Genomic DNA, 15,779 nt, shown 5'->3' with positions numbered 1-15,779 from the left:
GCTCTTAGCGTACTTAGAGTCCTGAGATAAGAAGGAATCCAGACATCCTTCAGACAGTCTTCTGGTATCCTTTCTTCCCAGTCAGAGATTTGAAATGTGTGGAATGACACCACCTCCAGCAACTGTAGCCTTGATGAGAGTCCAATTCTTCACCTCTACTAATAGCAAGTTGCAAGTGACAAGCGGTAACACGCTTTACCTTTAAGTCTTTTGAAGCATCTCCTGCCAATTCAAGTACCTCTGCCGTGAGGCGCTTACTCCAGGTTGGCTGCACTGTATCCAGCTGCAGTCTCGCCCACGTGCGTGGCTGCTTCTCCTAGATTTCAGGTGTCGATGAATGTGGCCCACAGGGAGCTCCAGGCCGGCTCTCTGCAAGGGGAAACGGTCTTTGTTGTGGCCTTTCCAGAGTCCTTGTGAGCCTTACCACCAAGTATTTCAAATTCTGCCAAAGCTCAAACAAGCAGGGCAGAGAAAGGGCTAGTCAGACACCCACTGAGATCCCACCGCTGGACTCCTTCTTTGCACCATGATTCAAACTGCTAGAAATATATAACAAAAGGTTATTATGTGTTATGCTTAAGAAAACTCTCCTTTTTCCCTTCCTAATTAGAGTGATTAGTAAAATACCTACCAGAATATTCATTTAAGATGCTTGCTGGAGTGGTTTTACTTAGTGCTTCTTGAGGTTGATGCTCTGGGGGACTCCAGAGACGTGGAGGCATTGGTCTCTCCATGAAGTAGGACTATGGAGAGGACCTGTGCCCCTCCCAAAGCCACTTCTCTGGAGCTTGCTGATCTTTGTTTTGCCTGTATTTTTCCTCCCCAGGTACTGGCGAAGGACATTGGGCATGCAGGTCCGCTATGTTCACCACGAAGACTATCAATTCTGTTACTCCTTCCGCGGCAGACCCGGGCAGAGACCTTCCATCCTCATGCTCCACGGATTCTCTGCGCACAAGGATATGTGGCTCAGCGTGGTCAAGGTGCAATGCCAGATTCTTCTCTCTCAAGAGGGTGTCACTCAATAAAGAAAAGGGTTTCCACTTGGACATGATGTCATCAGCAATGGTAGAAAGAAAAGGGAACCCAGAACTGTGGCTCAAGCCTTTTTTTTTTTAAAGATTGGCCCCTGAGCTAACAACTGTTGCCAATCTTTTTTTTTTTTCTGCTTTTTCTCCCCAAATCCCCCCAGTACATAGTTGTGTATTTTAGTTGTGGGTCCTTCTAGTTGTGGCATGGGAGACGCCGCTTCAACACAGCCTGATGTGCGGTGCCATGTCCGTGCCCAGGATCCGAACCTGCGAAACCCCAGGCCTCCAATGCGGTGCATGTGAACTTAACTACTCGGCCACAGGGCCGGCCCCTCACGACATCTTAAAACTAATGCAATATGTTATTCAAACCTTTTGTCAGACAAAATTTATTGAGTTGAATGTTATCTGTGAAATCTGTGCCTTAGAAATCATTTTACCTTACAAATATTTCTTTCCGACATTCAGCTTCACTTCAGAACTGTCACAACTATCAAGATCAGGTTTTAAAAAGTCATTTATTCTTTTATACTCCAATTTTCTCCTCTTTTCCTTTTTCTGCTTCTTCTCTTTCCCTCCCCCACCCCCTTCCCTTCTGATATTTCTGCTTTTTCTTTAGCCCTTTAGAGAACTGGTCTTGGTCTGGCAGCTTTCTGGGGTAGTTTTCCAAACCATGCACTTTCTGTCCTGGTTTACTTGGGTGTGGCAACTTACTTTATTGTTGGGAGTGACCAAGTGGTGACAGTTGGGGCTGGGAGAAGTCTTGGCTCCCACCTGTAAACAGGACCATACCTGAGTGACCTCAAGTGTGATCTACACCAGGGGGAAAAGGCTCACACATCTTCTAGTTACTTCTGTTCTTATTTCCAAATTCCACTATGAGCACAGTCATCCTCATGCCTTAATGGACCTCTCACTTCCTATCCCCACCTCAGATAAGTGTCTTTTATGTAACTGGGTATCTGTTTAGTGATAACTGTTGTAGTTTCTTGGTTAAAAGTGGCACATGTTTAAATGGAAGAAGGTATTTCAGGATAGTAATCACCCCCGGAATTAGACCTTAATGCAAGAAAAAAAAAAGTTGAAATCAGAATCAGAATCATGGTCAGATATGGTTCTTAGAGAAAGCCTTGCTCCTGTTGGCTCCAGAGCTGGCCAGGGCTCTGAGAGAACAGAACCATCCCTTCTAGTTCCAAGTCAGTGTCTGCATGACTGGAGGAAGTATGGAAGGGGTGGGAGAAGGGAGAAGGAGGTAATACCTGTCTTGACTGGTGCCAAGAAAGAGCAAGAGACTCAAGCCTGCTACCCTGACCTCCATTGCCCTTTTCCAGTCATCCTCCAAGTCCCCTTCCATCTATGTATTAGTCTTTGGGGGCCTCTGCTCCCTGTAAGACCACTGGAGATGCTTACTTTCATCAGATGTTACCAGGGTAAGACCCTGGGTGGCCCAGACTCATATATCCCCCGGGATGGCTGTCTAGGCCACGTGGTAAGTGGGGGCAACCTCCCCCCAAAAGCAGGCAGACATGTTCCACATACCACATACTGACTCTCTTGGCCTGTGTGTCCTCAGTTCCTTCCAAAGAATCTGCACTTGATCTGTGTGGACATGCCAGGACATGAGGGCACCACCCGTTCCTCCCTGGATGACCTGTCCATAGATGGGCAAGTCAAGAGGATACACCAGGTAAGTAGGAGGCTCCATCAAAAATTACTCAGACTGGGTCTTCCTCACCATTGTTAGTTTAAGTCTAGCAAGGAGGCAAGAGAGTTTCCAGTGTGTTCCGTCTGCAAGTAATTGCAAACAAAACGGCAGCCCAATGGTATCCTTAGTCAGCTGTGGAGGACCAGGGCTTATTGCAGATTATTCTCCTCTAAGCCCGTTGCAGTTGCTTCTGAAGAAATATGATCTGTGCATTTTCTCAGCTCTTTAAAAAAGAGAGTTAAAAATTTCTCAAGACCTTTTCCCTGGAGCCTGTTTTTCTGCTTACCAACTACATGATGACAGCACTTGTGCTGCCTGGTTGTGGAGCATGGGGAGGATGCTCTTTGCATTTTGTTCTGTTTTTGCATCTATCTTCATCCTCTCCTTGGCTGGGCTTTCATGGTCATGGGGCTTGTGAACCACTTAGGATTTGGTAGTCCATAAGTTTCAAATTGACATTAGTATTTTCCCCAGGTGAGGATGTTTATTTAATGTCTTCCCCCCTCCCCCCAATTAAACTGGGTATTCTGATCAGGTCAGGAACCTTGGCTCTTTGGCTCTTTGCTGTATCCTCAGCCCCTGACCATCAGTTCCTTGTACATAATAGATATCCAATTAATATTTTTCAGAGGGGTAGATGGTTGGTTGGATGGATTGATAGTTGCACGGATGGATGGATGGTTGGATGGTTGAATAGATCAATGGGTGGATGGTTATATGAATGGATGGTTGGACGGGTGGATGAATGGATGAATGGATAGTCGGATGGATAGGAAGGGCTTTAAATTAGGGCAAGAGCAGCAAACTGTGGCCTGTGGGCTGTGTTTGGCCTTCTACCTATTTTTGTAAGCTAAGTTTTATTGTAACACAGTCATCCTCATTCATTCACGTATTGTCTTTAGCTGCTTTTGTGCTACGTCAGCAGAGTTGAGTAGTTGTGACAGATATCATACGGCCCACAAAGCAGAAAATATTTACTCTCAGGACCTTTATAGAAAAGTTTGCTGACTCATGAATTAGGGGAATCCTTGTTGCCTTTATACTTATAAATGACCCATCAATCACCTGTGCCACGTAAATAGAAGCACATGCATGCCACAGGGCTCATATGGATAATGGATCCGGGAGATTTCAGATCCCCTTTTATCAATAGCTCTTTTCACTTGTCCCCATAGGAAGTACAGAGGTTTTCTGCTCTGTAATCACCTTTGTCATTGTCTACAGCTATATAACCAAGCCTTCTTCTCATTTTCCCTCGTAGTTTGTAGAATGCCTCAAGCTAAACAAAAAACCTTTCCACCTGGTAGGCACCTCCATGGGTGGCCATGTGGCTGGGGTGTATGCTGCTTACTACCCATCGGATGTCTGCAGCCTGTCTCTCGTTTGCCCCGCTGGTGAGTTATGAGGGCTGAAATAACCCTGTGAGTGACTTGAGCACAGTGGAATCTGAATCTCTGAAGGAATAAGTGACCAGTGTCGGCTATCACTGGTTTTCAGAATCATTTTTTGATGTCTGCTTTAGAGATACACAATGCTTTTAGTGGTAACTAACCAAACAATAGCTGTGTAACCACACTAATTTTTAAAACATAGAGCCTGTCACAACTAAGAAACCAACATTGGGACGTTACTATTAAGTAAACTCCAGGCTTTATTTGCATTTCATTAGTTTTCCCACTAATGTCCTTTTTCTCTTACAGAATCCAATCCAGGATACCACATGACATTTAGCCTAGGATTGTTTTCAAAGTGAAAGGAAATAGATCATGTAATCTGCCCCATGGCATCGTGAAAGCCACACACAATATTCATGTTAGATTTAAAGAGAAAAGAATAGATTAGAGAATATAGGAGATTTATAAGGTGCAGATTTCTGTAGCATAGTATTGATGCCACTGTGGTTCTTTCTAAAATCTAGCTCTTCGGCTAAGTTATTAAATAGCTAGAAATTTGCTCAGTGTTGGAAGTGGAAATTAGTTTTGCCCTCCTGTATATATCAGCTTGCATGAACTCTCTGTTGTGCTCCAGAGTGATAGAAAATGGTCAGTCTCAAAGCTATTTGATTGCCTAATGCTCTCCTGGAGGAAGAGGAACTGTGTAGAGGGCAGCTAGGGCTCCAACATGGGGGACAGCTGAGAAGGGGACTCACTCTCATTGTGTTTTGTGTATCAACCCTGTATCAACCTCACATAAGCGATTATCATGTGGGTCCAGGCCAAGGGAAGGAGTCACTCCAGGCCTGTGTTTTCTTTCTATCACGTATTTCATCAGATCTCCTCTTAAGGATACAGATGTGAAAGGGGCTCAGGCAAGTAAGTTGTCTTCTAGACTATTGCTTCTTATGCTTCTTAAACTCTATCATGCATATGAATCCCCTGCCAACTGGTTAAAGTGCAGATTCTAATTCAAGAGACTTAGGGAGGGGCTGAGAGTCTGCATTTCTTACAGGCTCTCAATGCTGCTGGTCCATGGACCACAGTTTGAGTAAGCAGTCCCTAAAATATCTTGAAGGCTTTGTTTCTCAGAGTGTGGGTTTCTCTTTGAGCAAGGATGGCAGTGCCAATTAAAAAGAAAGCTACTGGTGAAAATCACCTGAAATATGTTAGCTCTAGGCTGGTGTTGGAAATTCCCTGTATAAAATGGGAGTTGGTAAGAAGGAGATGTATTACCAAGCTGTTTTGGTTTGAATCCCACAGGCCTGCAGTGCTCAAGTGATAATCAATTTATACAACGGCTCAGAGAACTGCAGAAATCGGCTGCTGTGGAGAAGATTCCCTTGATCCCATCCACCCCAGAAGAAATGAGTGAAATGCTCCAGCTCTGCTCCTATGTCCGCTTCAAGGTGCCACAGCAGGTAATGTGGTCTCAGCAGCAGGATGCCTGCCTCTACCAGAGGCTCAGCTGGCAGGTGCCAGCTTCCTTCATGCATTCCCTCTTTCTTGTGCTCTTATGTATTCATTCAACAAGTATCTGTACTGTGCCTATGATGTGTCATGCACTGTGCTTGGGGACAGTGGTGAATAAATAAGACAGAGACGATCCCTGGGCAGACACAGGCCAGTGGGGGAGGCAGACAATTAATAAATAATTACAAGTTATAGTAAGTTTTATAGAGGAGATGAAGATGGTGCAGTGATTGAAAACGGCGGCAGGGGAAGCTTTGATCAGCCTCTTTGAAGAAACAGCATGTGCAGAGGTGGGAAAATCAGGCAAATTCAAGATGCTGGAAGGAGGCTGGGGTGATTGGAGCCTAGAGGGTGAGGGAGAGAATGGGTTGAGATGAGCTTGGAAAGGGAGGCGGGGTTAAATCAGAGATTCTCCTTTTTTTTTTTTTTTTAATCTCAGGACCCCTTTATGCTCTTAAGAATTATTGAGAGCTCCAAAGAGCTTTTGTTTATAGGGATTATAACTATTGATATTTACCATATTAGTAATTAAAACTCAGAGAAATTTAAAATACAAGAATATATGAGCACTCATTTCATTAGCCTTCAGAGTGATGACATCATCCCTCATTATGCTGGCTCTGAAAACAGTATACTTCTGAGAGAATGCAAGTGAAAAAGGCAAGTAATGTTTAGTCGTATTACGAAAATAGTTTGACCTCGTGAACTCCCAAGAAACACTTTGAGAACCACTGGCCTAGATCACGTAGGACCTTACAGGTTATAGGAAGGAGCCTGGAGTTTTTCTAAGTACAATAGAGAACTACTGAAGGATTGCAGGGAAGCACAAAGAGAAGCAGAGAAACCCGTTAGAGTGCTGTCGTGACTTGCAGATGCTAGTGGTATAGACTAGAGTGGTAGCAGTTGAGATAGGAGATCTGAGAAGCTTCAGGAGGAAGAAAGGACAGGACTTAATAGCAAATTGGAACTGGGGGATGCAAGCGGGTGAGGAGTCACAAGTGACCTCTAGTGCTTGAGTTGGATAAAGGTAGCATTTTCTGAGTAGGGGAAGGAGAGGGAGAGCCAGTTTGGGGGAGAAGCTAAGAGCTCCATTTTGGATGTGTTAAGTTCAAGTTGCCTCTGAGGCCTCCAAGTGCAGATGTCAAGTAGGCAGTTGGATAAAGAGGTGGAGCCGAGGGAAGTCTGGCCTGGAGCTATACAGTTATAGCCATCTACCCTTGATGAGGTTAGAGGTCATGGATGTGAGTGAGGTCATCTCGGAAAGAGTGTGGAGAACCAAGAGAGGAGAGTCCATGGCTGAGGCCTCATAACAGCAAATTATCTCCCTCTGTTGTAGGAACTGGACCCTGCCTCAGGGGAGGAGGGGGTCCTCCTAGGAGTTGAGAGAATGGCTTCTATTCAGAAGTTGTGAACACGACTCAGTTAATAGCTGTGGCCTGTCCCTGAGGAAGCACCCAGAATCTGAGTCTGTTCTATCCCTGAAATCTTCCTTTTAGTTGTGAAATTACACTGACCCCTCCCAGCACTGATCTCTTCCCAGAATAGAGTGGCCAAACAGTGCTTTAGGAAATTCCATGTTTTGAGTTGCCAGGGACATGAAAACACTGGGAAAAAATAAATGGCAACTCAAAAAGTCTCACGCTCCTAGGAGAGAAGGAGCACCCGAGCACTCAGCCTACTGTGTCATGTTGTGTTATGGTTGTTTTCTTGTTTATGTCTTCCACTCTAAGCTCTGTAAGATCAGGGACTTTTGGGTCAGCCCCATGGCCTAGTGGTTGAGTTTGGCACACTCTGCTTCCGTGGCCCAGGTTCAGTTCCTGGGCACAGAGCTACACCACTTGTTGGGGGCCATGCTGTGGCAGCGACCCACATGCAAAACAGAGGACTATTGGCACAGATGTTAGCTTAGGGCAAATCTTCCTAAAGCAAAAAGAGGAAGATTGGCAATGGATATTAGCTCAGGGCAAATCTTCCTCAGCAAAAAAAAAAAAAAAAGATCAGGGACTTTTTCTTGATTGGCTGTTCTATCCCTACTCTTTAGCACAGTGCTTGCATGAAGTAGGTCCTAGGTATAGATTGGATGGATCAATGAGTGGGAAGATGACTGGATAATGCAGGAGAACCAGTGTGTGGGTAGATGCAGGATAGATGCATGCATGAATTGATGCATGTGCGTGAATAGATGATTTAGGGATACAAGATAGATGGATGGCTGAATGCTTGGTTGGATGGATGGGAGGTTGCCTGGAGACTGCAGGGATGGAGGGTGGATGGATTGGTGGATGCAAGATAGATGGATACATGGTAGAAATATGCATATATGATTCAGAGATGCAGGATGGATGGATGTCTGTGTGAAGCAGGGATGGAGGATGGATGGATGGGTAGATGCAGGATAGGTGGATGCCTGGGTAGATTATGCATGTCTGAGCCAGAGATGCAGGATGGATGGATGGGTGGGTGAGTGGAGCAGAGGTGGAGGATGGATGGATACAAGATGAATAGATGCATGGGTGCAGAATAAATAGTAGAACAAAGAAAATGTCTGATGCTGAGCACAGCGTGTTGAACAGTTTGCCGTTGATCTCACCTCTCGGCTTCCACGTCCAGAATAGTCAGATTCTAGTCATGCTCCAGAGGGTTGGTTTAGTCCAAAGTAGATATGGCTGGATCCTCCCACTTCAGTCAGTGCACAGGACTCCTGAGAGTGCATTTAAGGTATTTAGACTCTTCCCGGGTAGATGAGAGGAGTGACAGCAGCTAATGTGAACACTGTACCCTGCTTCGAGAATCCTGAGGCAGGAGGAAGCAGATGGCCATGTTCCATCTGGCCACAGTACCTCTCTGGGTCAGTATCCCAGGACCAAGAGAGCTCACCTATCCACATTTGCTGCAGCTGTCACCAGCCCTCAGCAGGGAAACCAAGGACAGTGTCAAATAATAAACAAAGGACTGTGGAATCCTTCCCGGAATTTTTTCAATAGTTTGTTTCCTCATTGTTTAAGAGGCCCGTCATCCCCAATGGCTTAGTTTTTTTTAATAGACCTTGTTTTGCATTTGGGTATTACTAAATAATTACTTGATATTATTTTCATCCTAACTGTGTCTTGTGCTAAGCAGAGAATTTCTCAAGACAAAGTGGCTTTTAGGCCACCTCAGGTGTGTTTTACATGCTGTAGGGGACCTTTGGCTTCACAGTATTACTCAAGTTCCTTCCTTATTAAAAAGAAAAAGCCTCTAGTGAGCCTAACTCCCAATTACATTGCATACTACAGCATGGGAATTTGGAGGACCAGGCCCTAAAAACCTTGACCTTGCCATAAATTGCTGGACTTTCTTTTCTTCGTTGTCCCAGAGCTGTGAGAGGTCTAAGGAAATGACTCTTCTCGTACCCTCTAACTGTGGGTTATTTATCCTCAGATTCTGCAGGGCCTTGTTGACGTCCGCATCCCTCATAACAACTTCTACCGAAAGTGTGAGTAGCCCTCCTTAAAGCTCTGAGCTTGGGACAAGGGAAGCTTTGTGGGTGGCTGGCTTTTATTTTCCACATTTCTGAGACTTTGATAGTTTTCTGGGGCCCTGAACAGTGGTGGACCGGACTCGATGCCTGTCCCTATGCTCTACAGTGGTGCCCACGGGCACAGCCCAGCATGCATTCACTTTGTTTTCCTTTCCTGAAAAGTGTTTTTGGAAATCGCCAGTGAGAAGTCAAGATACTGCCTCCATCAGAACATGGGCAAGATCAAGGTCCCAACGCAGATCATCTGGGGGAAACAAGACCAGGTACGTAGCATTTTCCTGGGGCCCCCTGTACCAGTGATACAGGCCTCTGAGGAAAAGCTATTGGTCATTTATAAAGTGAGCCTGGGGGCTGGTTTCTGGTATTGGGAAGAGGTGGAACGCATCTGTGTCGGGTGCCAGTGTTTATAGGGAGCATCATCCTGTGAGTTGAGAGCATTGACATTGGTCTTTTAAAATGAAACACAATTTAAAATCATTTTTACAGGTTATTTTTATCAAAGGCATATAGTCACGTGGTATAAAGAACTTCAAAAAGTACAAAAAAGGGTTATAGTGAAAACTTGGTCTCTTTTACATCCTAGATCCCATTTCCCATTTCCTTGAGTCAACCCTGTCCTGTGTATATTTCTTAAATTTTCTAAGGCGGGGGGTTGGCAAATGTTTTCTGTAAAGGCCAGATAGTAACTATTTTCAATTTTTTGGACCATACAATCTCTGTCACAGCTACTCAGCTCTGCTGTTATGCAAAACAGCCGTAGACAATATGCACACAACTGGCGAGGCAGGGTTCCAGTGAACCTTTATTCACAGGACAGGCAACCGACCATTGTCTGCTTTTCCTGTTCTATACATGCATATGTATGCATAGGTAACTTTCATCTGTAAGTTTTTCAAACATGCTATATCCACTGTTTTGCACCTTAATATGTACAAGAAATATGTATCTTGGAAATCACTTAATATCAGCCCGTACACATGTATTCATTCTATTTTTCTTTTTAACATTTTCCTTTGAAACATTTTCAAATTTACAGAAAAATTAAAAGAATAGTGCAGAGTACTCTTGTGTACCCTTTACCTAAATTCATCAATTTTTAACGAGTTTATTGAGACATAATTTCTGTTGTTAGTGCCATCCAGTCGATGGCGACTCCTAGCGACCCTGTGTACAGCAGAGTGGAACTCTGCCCCGTCTTTTTGCACCATCCTTGCACCATCCTTTCACCTTCTAATGCTGTATCAGGCAGTGCTCTGCTGCTATTCACAGGGTTTTCATGGCCAGTTATTTCAGAAGTGGGTGGCCAGGTCCTTTTTCCTAGGCTGTCTTGGATTGGAAGCTTCACTGAAACCTGTCCACCATGGGTGATGCTGCTGGTGTTTGAGATACTGGTGGCATAGCTATCAGCATCCCAGCAACACGCAGCCGCTACAGTATGACAGCCGACAGACAGGTGGTGTGGTTCCCTGACCAGGAAACAAACCTGGGCTACAGTGGTGAGAACCCCGAATTTTAACCACTAGAGCACCAGGGCTGGCTGAGGTGTAATTTACATGCCATAAAATTCATCTAGTTGTCCATCCCACCACAACCCAGCTGTAGAACACTTCTGCCACTCCCAGAAGTTTCCTCCTGCCCATCTGCGGTTAATCTCCACTCCTACCCTAGCGGCTTGAAACCGCTGATCTGTTTTATGTTTCTATAGTTTTGTATTTTCTAGAATTTTCATATAAATGGTATCATATAATACACAGTCTTTTGCATCTGGCTTCTTTCACTCAAGCATAATGTTTTTGAGGTTCATCCATGTTGTTGCATGTATCAATAGTTTGTTCCTTTATATTGCTGAGTGTCATTCCCTGGTATGTACTACATTTTGTTTATTACCAATTTTTTAGTATTTGCCACAATGGCTTTATCATTCTCATTTATCTATCTAGAAATACATATTGTTGAACCATTTGGAATAGGTTGCTTACATTATGCCCCTTTATCTCCAATACTTCAGGGTAGATTTACTGTAAACAAGAATATTCTCTCACGTAACCACGGTACGTTATCATATTTAGGAAATTTAATGCCGATGCGACACTTTCATCTAATCTGCAGTCCATATTCCAAATTCCTCAGTTGTTTGAGTAACATCCAACACAGAATCCTCCTCCTGCCCCCATGAACCAGTATCTAATCTACGATCATGTCCTACATGTCAGGTGAAATGTTCCTCAATTTGAGTTTGTCTGCTGTTTCCTCATGATTAAATTCAGGTTCCGTAACCCTGGCCAGAATATCTCATGAGTGATATGATATCACATCCTCAGATGCACGATGTCCTTCTGCTCCTCGTTGGTGATGTTAATGTTGATTGTCTAGTCACAGGGTTATCTGATTTCTTCATTGTAAAGTTACTCTTTTGCCTTTTGCAACTAATAAGCTGTCTGTGGGGAGACACTTTGAGCTATCCTGCTCCTCATCAGACATATCCCCCAAACAATATTTTACGTTATTCTTTTTAACGGCTGCCTAGTACTCCATTGTATGGCTCTGACAATGTATTTAATGAGTGCCCTACTGATGGCCATTTAGGTCATTTCCAGTTTTTCTACTATTAAACAGTACCTCAGTGAACGTCAGTATACATGTGTTTGTGGAGTGTGAGAGCATACCTGAAGGGTAAAAACTTAGATGTGGAATCACTGGGTCAAAGGGCATGTGCATTTTTAAATTTTAATAGGTTTTGTCAGATAGCTCTGTATTAGTTTGCTAGGGCAGTTGTAGCAGTTGAACAAAGGGGGTGGCTTAAACGATAGAAAATAATTGTCTTACAGTTCTGGAGGCTAGAAGTTCGAGATCAAGCTGTTGGCAGGTTGGTTCCTCCTGGGAGCTGTGAGGGAGAGATGTTCCATGCCTTTTCCCAGCTTCTGGTGGTTTGCTGGCAATGTTTGCTGTTTCTTGGCTTGTGGACGCATCGTCCTGATCTCTCCTTCGTCGTCACATGGCGTTCTGCCTGTGCCTGTGTGTCTTTGTGTTTAAATCTCCCTTTTTGTAAAGTTGCTACTTATATTAGATTAGGTACCCACCCTGCTCCAGTATGACCTCATCTTAGCTAATTACATATGCAATGACCCTATTTCCAAATAAAGTCACACTTTGAGGTACCGAGGGTTAGGACTATAACATATGGTTTTTGTGGGGACACAAGCCATAACAGACCATCCAAAGAGATACCGATTTATACCCCAGAAGCTCCTTTTTTGCAACTGTTCTTTAGAAATCCTATCTTACTGGAAGTTCTTCTAAAGTTTAAAGCAAGAGGAGGCAGTGAGAAATGGAGGCTTCATAGAGCCCAGGCAGACAGAATTACAGTGTCTCTTAAAGGGTATCCAGGAGTCTTATGCTATTGAATACTGTGAAAAAAGGAAATTAGAAAAAAGCTTTCCCTGTTGAGACAGTTCCTCTAAGGACCCCAAGGTGAAAGTCACCATTGTGATCTCCACCTGGGTCAGCTGCATATCCCAATTGTGTCTGCTGATGAAAGCACAAGTGGAAGTCAGGCTGCGACCACAAAGGCTCACAACTGTGCGGATGGCCCAGGAGAAGACACTGGGGAGGAGGAGCCAGGACTGTGCCCACAGTGGCACGTGGGGAGGGAGGCATGATGGTGTCAGCATACATCTATCTCAGTCAGCCAGGTGTGGCCCAGGCTGCGCAGCATGGGGACGTGGGTGCAGAGAGGAGGGAGGGCTCACGTGCTCCCTTCTGCAGCGGCTGAGGGGTGAAAGAGCTTTATGTGCGCCTGAGCAGAGAAGTGGGACCCAGGCTAGGCCAGAAGGCAGTCATTCAATCAGAAATCAGAGTCAGGACAATGAAGGCCTTTCTTCATTTAAAAAATTCCAGAGGTGATTTGGGGCTCTTAGGGACCAAGGGAGAGGCGAGAACCCATCGCCCTGTGGAGACAGTGCAGAAGCAAGATCACTGGGCTTGGACGCTGAAAGGCTTTGCCCTTTATCGGCCGGTGACCTTGAGCAAGTCGCTCAGCCGCTCCAAATCATGGTTTCTCTTCTAAAAGTAGGGTGATTCTGAGGCTCAAGTGAGATAACGTATATGAAGGTGATCTTTCTCCATTTATAAAAAAAAAAATTATTTATTATTCCTGTCCTTTGCTTCTGATAGCTGGCCTCTGCCCATGGTTTTTGAAGTCCATTTTGTTCTGAAAAAAGAGCCTAACATTCTGTGGGCCTGCTATAAGTATGAGCAGCTACTGTGTGGGGTGTTTTTTTTTAATTATTATTTACTTTTTATTTATTTTTTTGAGGAAGACTGGCCCTGAGCTGACATCCGTGCTCATCTTCCTCTACTTTATATATGGGACGCCCACCACAGCATGGCTTGCCAAGCAGTGCCATGTCCGCACCCGGGATCTGAACCAGCAAACCCCGGGCCGCCAAAGCAGAATGTGTGCACTTAACCTCTGTCCCACCGGGCCGGCCCACTACATGTGTTTTATGGACCATCCTATGGCAGAGTCTAAATAGCAAAGGCTTTGAGTCCCCTTTATTTCATGGCTTTTTGCTTCCCAAGCTGTCTGGCTCTTTTCCTGCTCTGTCATCAACATTTGGCGTCACAGACCCATGCCTGCCAGGCTGAATTCAGCCCTCTTCTTTGGACCCCTGAAGGCTGGCTGCTGTACTGCACAACTGCGGGTGGAGCTGTGCACTTTGTCATCAGTGTGAATGACGCCCCTGGATTTGGGCAGTATAAGCCTGCACAACGGAACCTGGCAGCCCTTCCTGGGAGGATTTCTGCACATCTGTTCAAGTATTTCTCCTGTGTGCAGTCCACCAGAGTCAGAGGGCTTTATGGAGATATACAAGGTCCATTACTCTGTGTCCCCTCTCCCTGCCAACACAGTGCCTGGTATGCAGGAGACCCAGAGTATACAGTGAGTGAGCCAGCAAGAGAGTGAGGGGATGAACTGGCAAAGGGACTAACCCCCAACTGCCTGCCTGCACATTCATGTCAGCTAACAGATTTTGCTGAGTACTGAGTATGTGCCTGACACCATGTTAGGCTCTGGGGACACAGAAGGGACCAAGGCAGACAGGATCCCTGCCCTCCAGCAGCTTGTTATCTACCTACTACTGTGATGCATGGCAGAGCGGAGACTAGATGAGCTGGGTCCTGTAAGTCCAGGGTTGGATCCTGTATATAATTTTGATATTTTGTTCATTGTGGATCTTTTTGCATGAATGTGTATTTTTAAAAAAATACTGCATTAAAATAGTATTCCTCTTGATTACCGAGTTTTTTGGCACCCACTTAAATTTTGTGCCTGAGGCCACTGCCTCACCTCCTTCACCCTGGTCCTGGCCTGAAATGGGAAAGAGGACAGTTGACTATTTATGTGAATGTCCTGCCCAAGAAATAGTCAATGTGGTTCCCACAGATGTGCATGTCTCATGAGGGCCCATCCAGCTTTCTCACACGCCTCTGGATGATCCTGGGGACTGCTGGATTTGACTGGCATAACGGTGTCAAAGCTAGAAGCTCCTGTGGGTATTTTGCCTGTGAGTTGTCTCTGATCTCTCTGCAGGATCGACAGTCAGTTGCGAGTTTGTACTTTTTCATGCTTTGACCTGGTGACTCCACCTGCATTTCCTCTGGGTATTTTTCCATAGTAGCTGGACAGCCTTAGCTGTGAGTGAGTGACGGGCAGAGGTGTCTGATTCCTCCTGGGGTGCCCCTCTCTTGCCGAGCTCCCCAGTAGCTGTTCCTTTTCCCAGCCCAGGGGTGCTCTGCCTTCTGCTCACCCCACTTCCAGGTGGGTGGAAAATCTTGGTTTTAATGATCTGGGTTGATGAGAATAAGGCTCAGAAACAGATGGTGCTCCAGTTTGTTGGGCTTTGCTTGTGCTGTTAAGGATGAAAGGAGGGATGCTCTTGTCTGGGATGAGTTGTAGGGGGAAACGATTAAGAGAAGGGGAGGGAATGCAAATCTAATGCCAAGGGAAGGTGGAGAGAAAAAGTGTGTTGGGTTGGCCTAAGAGCAAGGTAACCCAGATGAAAATGAAATGAAATGAATTGTTTGAAAAGTGTCAGCCCTGGAAAAGTGGTGGCTTTCACGCCGGAAAAACATTCTTTGCTATTCACAAACTTCCTGGCCTGGGATCACACAGCTGTGGGGACCCCAAAGGGCCTTCAAAGTGATACTCCTCTCCAGCTTGCGATAATCAGTGTTCACCTCTTGTATTTTCCCTGTGTGCGCCTCCCACAACTTGCCCTCCCTAGTCCCGTCACAGGGTACATCTCTTGGTCTGGCCTGATCATATCACTGTCCTTAACACAGCCCCGCAGCTCCCCACTGCCCTCAGATTGAGGCCCGATGCCCCAACATGGCTGGAGGGGCGAGCCCCTCCTCCTCACCTCACCCCTCCACCCTGCCTTTGCCAATCTCTGTGTGCTGTGTTTCAGCATCGAGCTAATTGCTGTCCCCTGCACTTGCCATGACATCCCGCCCTCTTTCATGAATAATTCTCCCCGTGCTTCCTTAGCACCCAGGATCCTCCCCCGTCAGAGCCCTCATCACGTTGCGATGAATTTGTGTGCTGACCTGTCTGA

The 15,779-nt window shown here is 45.4% G+C and overlaps 1 protein-coding gene and 1 pseudogene across 9 annotated transcripts in view; one reads left to right on the top strand and one right to left on the bottom strand.

Annotated features, from left to right (window-relative positions):
* The window catches only part of ABHD6 (abhydrolase domain containing 6, acylglycerol lipase), a 51,470-nt gene that overhangs the window by 34,302 nt on the left and 1,389 nt on the right, over positions 1–15,779 (top strand). For all 9 annotated transcript variants that reach the window (XM_044754334.2, XM_014868746.3, XM_014868747.3 and 6 more), the window contains 6 exons: positions 827–983; positions 2,605–2,718; positions 3,998–4,130; positions 5,433–5,590; positions 9,063–9,117; positions 9,325–9,425. In XM_044754334.2, the coding sequence (XP_044610269.1) occupies positions 827–983; positions 2,605–2,718; positions 3,998–4,130; positions 5,433–5,590; positions 9,063–9,117; positions 9,325–9,425 (718 nt within the window). The remainder of the gene's footprint in view (positions 1–826; positions 984–2,604; positions 2,719–3,997; positions 4,131–5,432; positions 5,591–9,062; positions 9,118–9,324; positions 9,426–15,779) is intronic.
* On the bottom strand, positions 50–722 carry LOC139041455 (histone H2A.Z pseudogene; annotated as a pseudogene).

Source organism: Equus asinus, chromosome 21 (genome assembly GCF_041296235.1).
Source record: "Equus asinus isolate D_3611 breed Donkey chromosome 21, EquAss-T2T_v2, whole genome shotgun sequence".
Lineage (NCBI taxonomy): Eukaryota > Metazoa > Chordata > Mammalia > Perissodactyla > Equidae > Equus > Equus asinus.
Note: the sequence above shows the minus strand (reverse complement) of the source record. Positions and strands in the feature narration are given on the sequence as shown.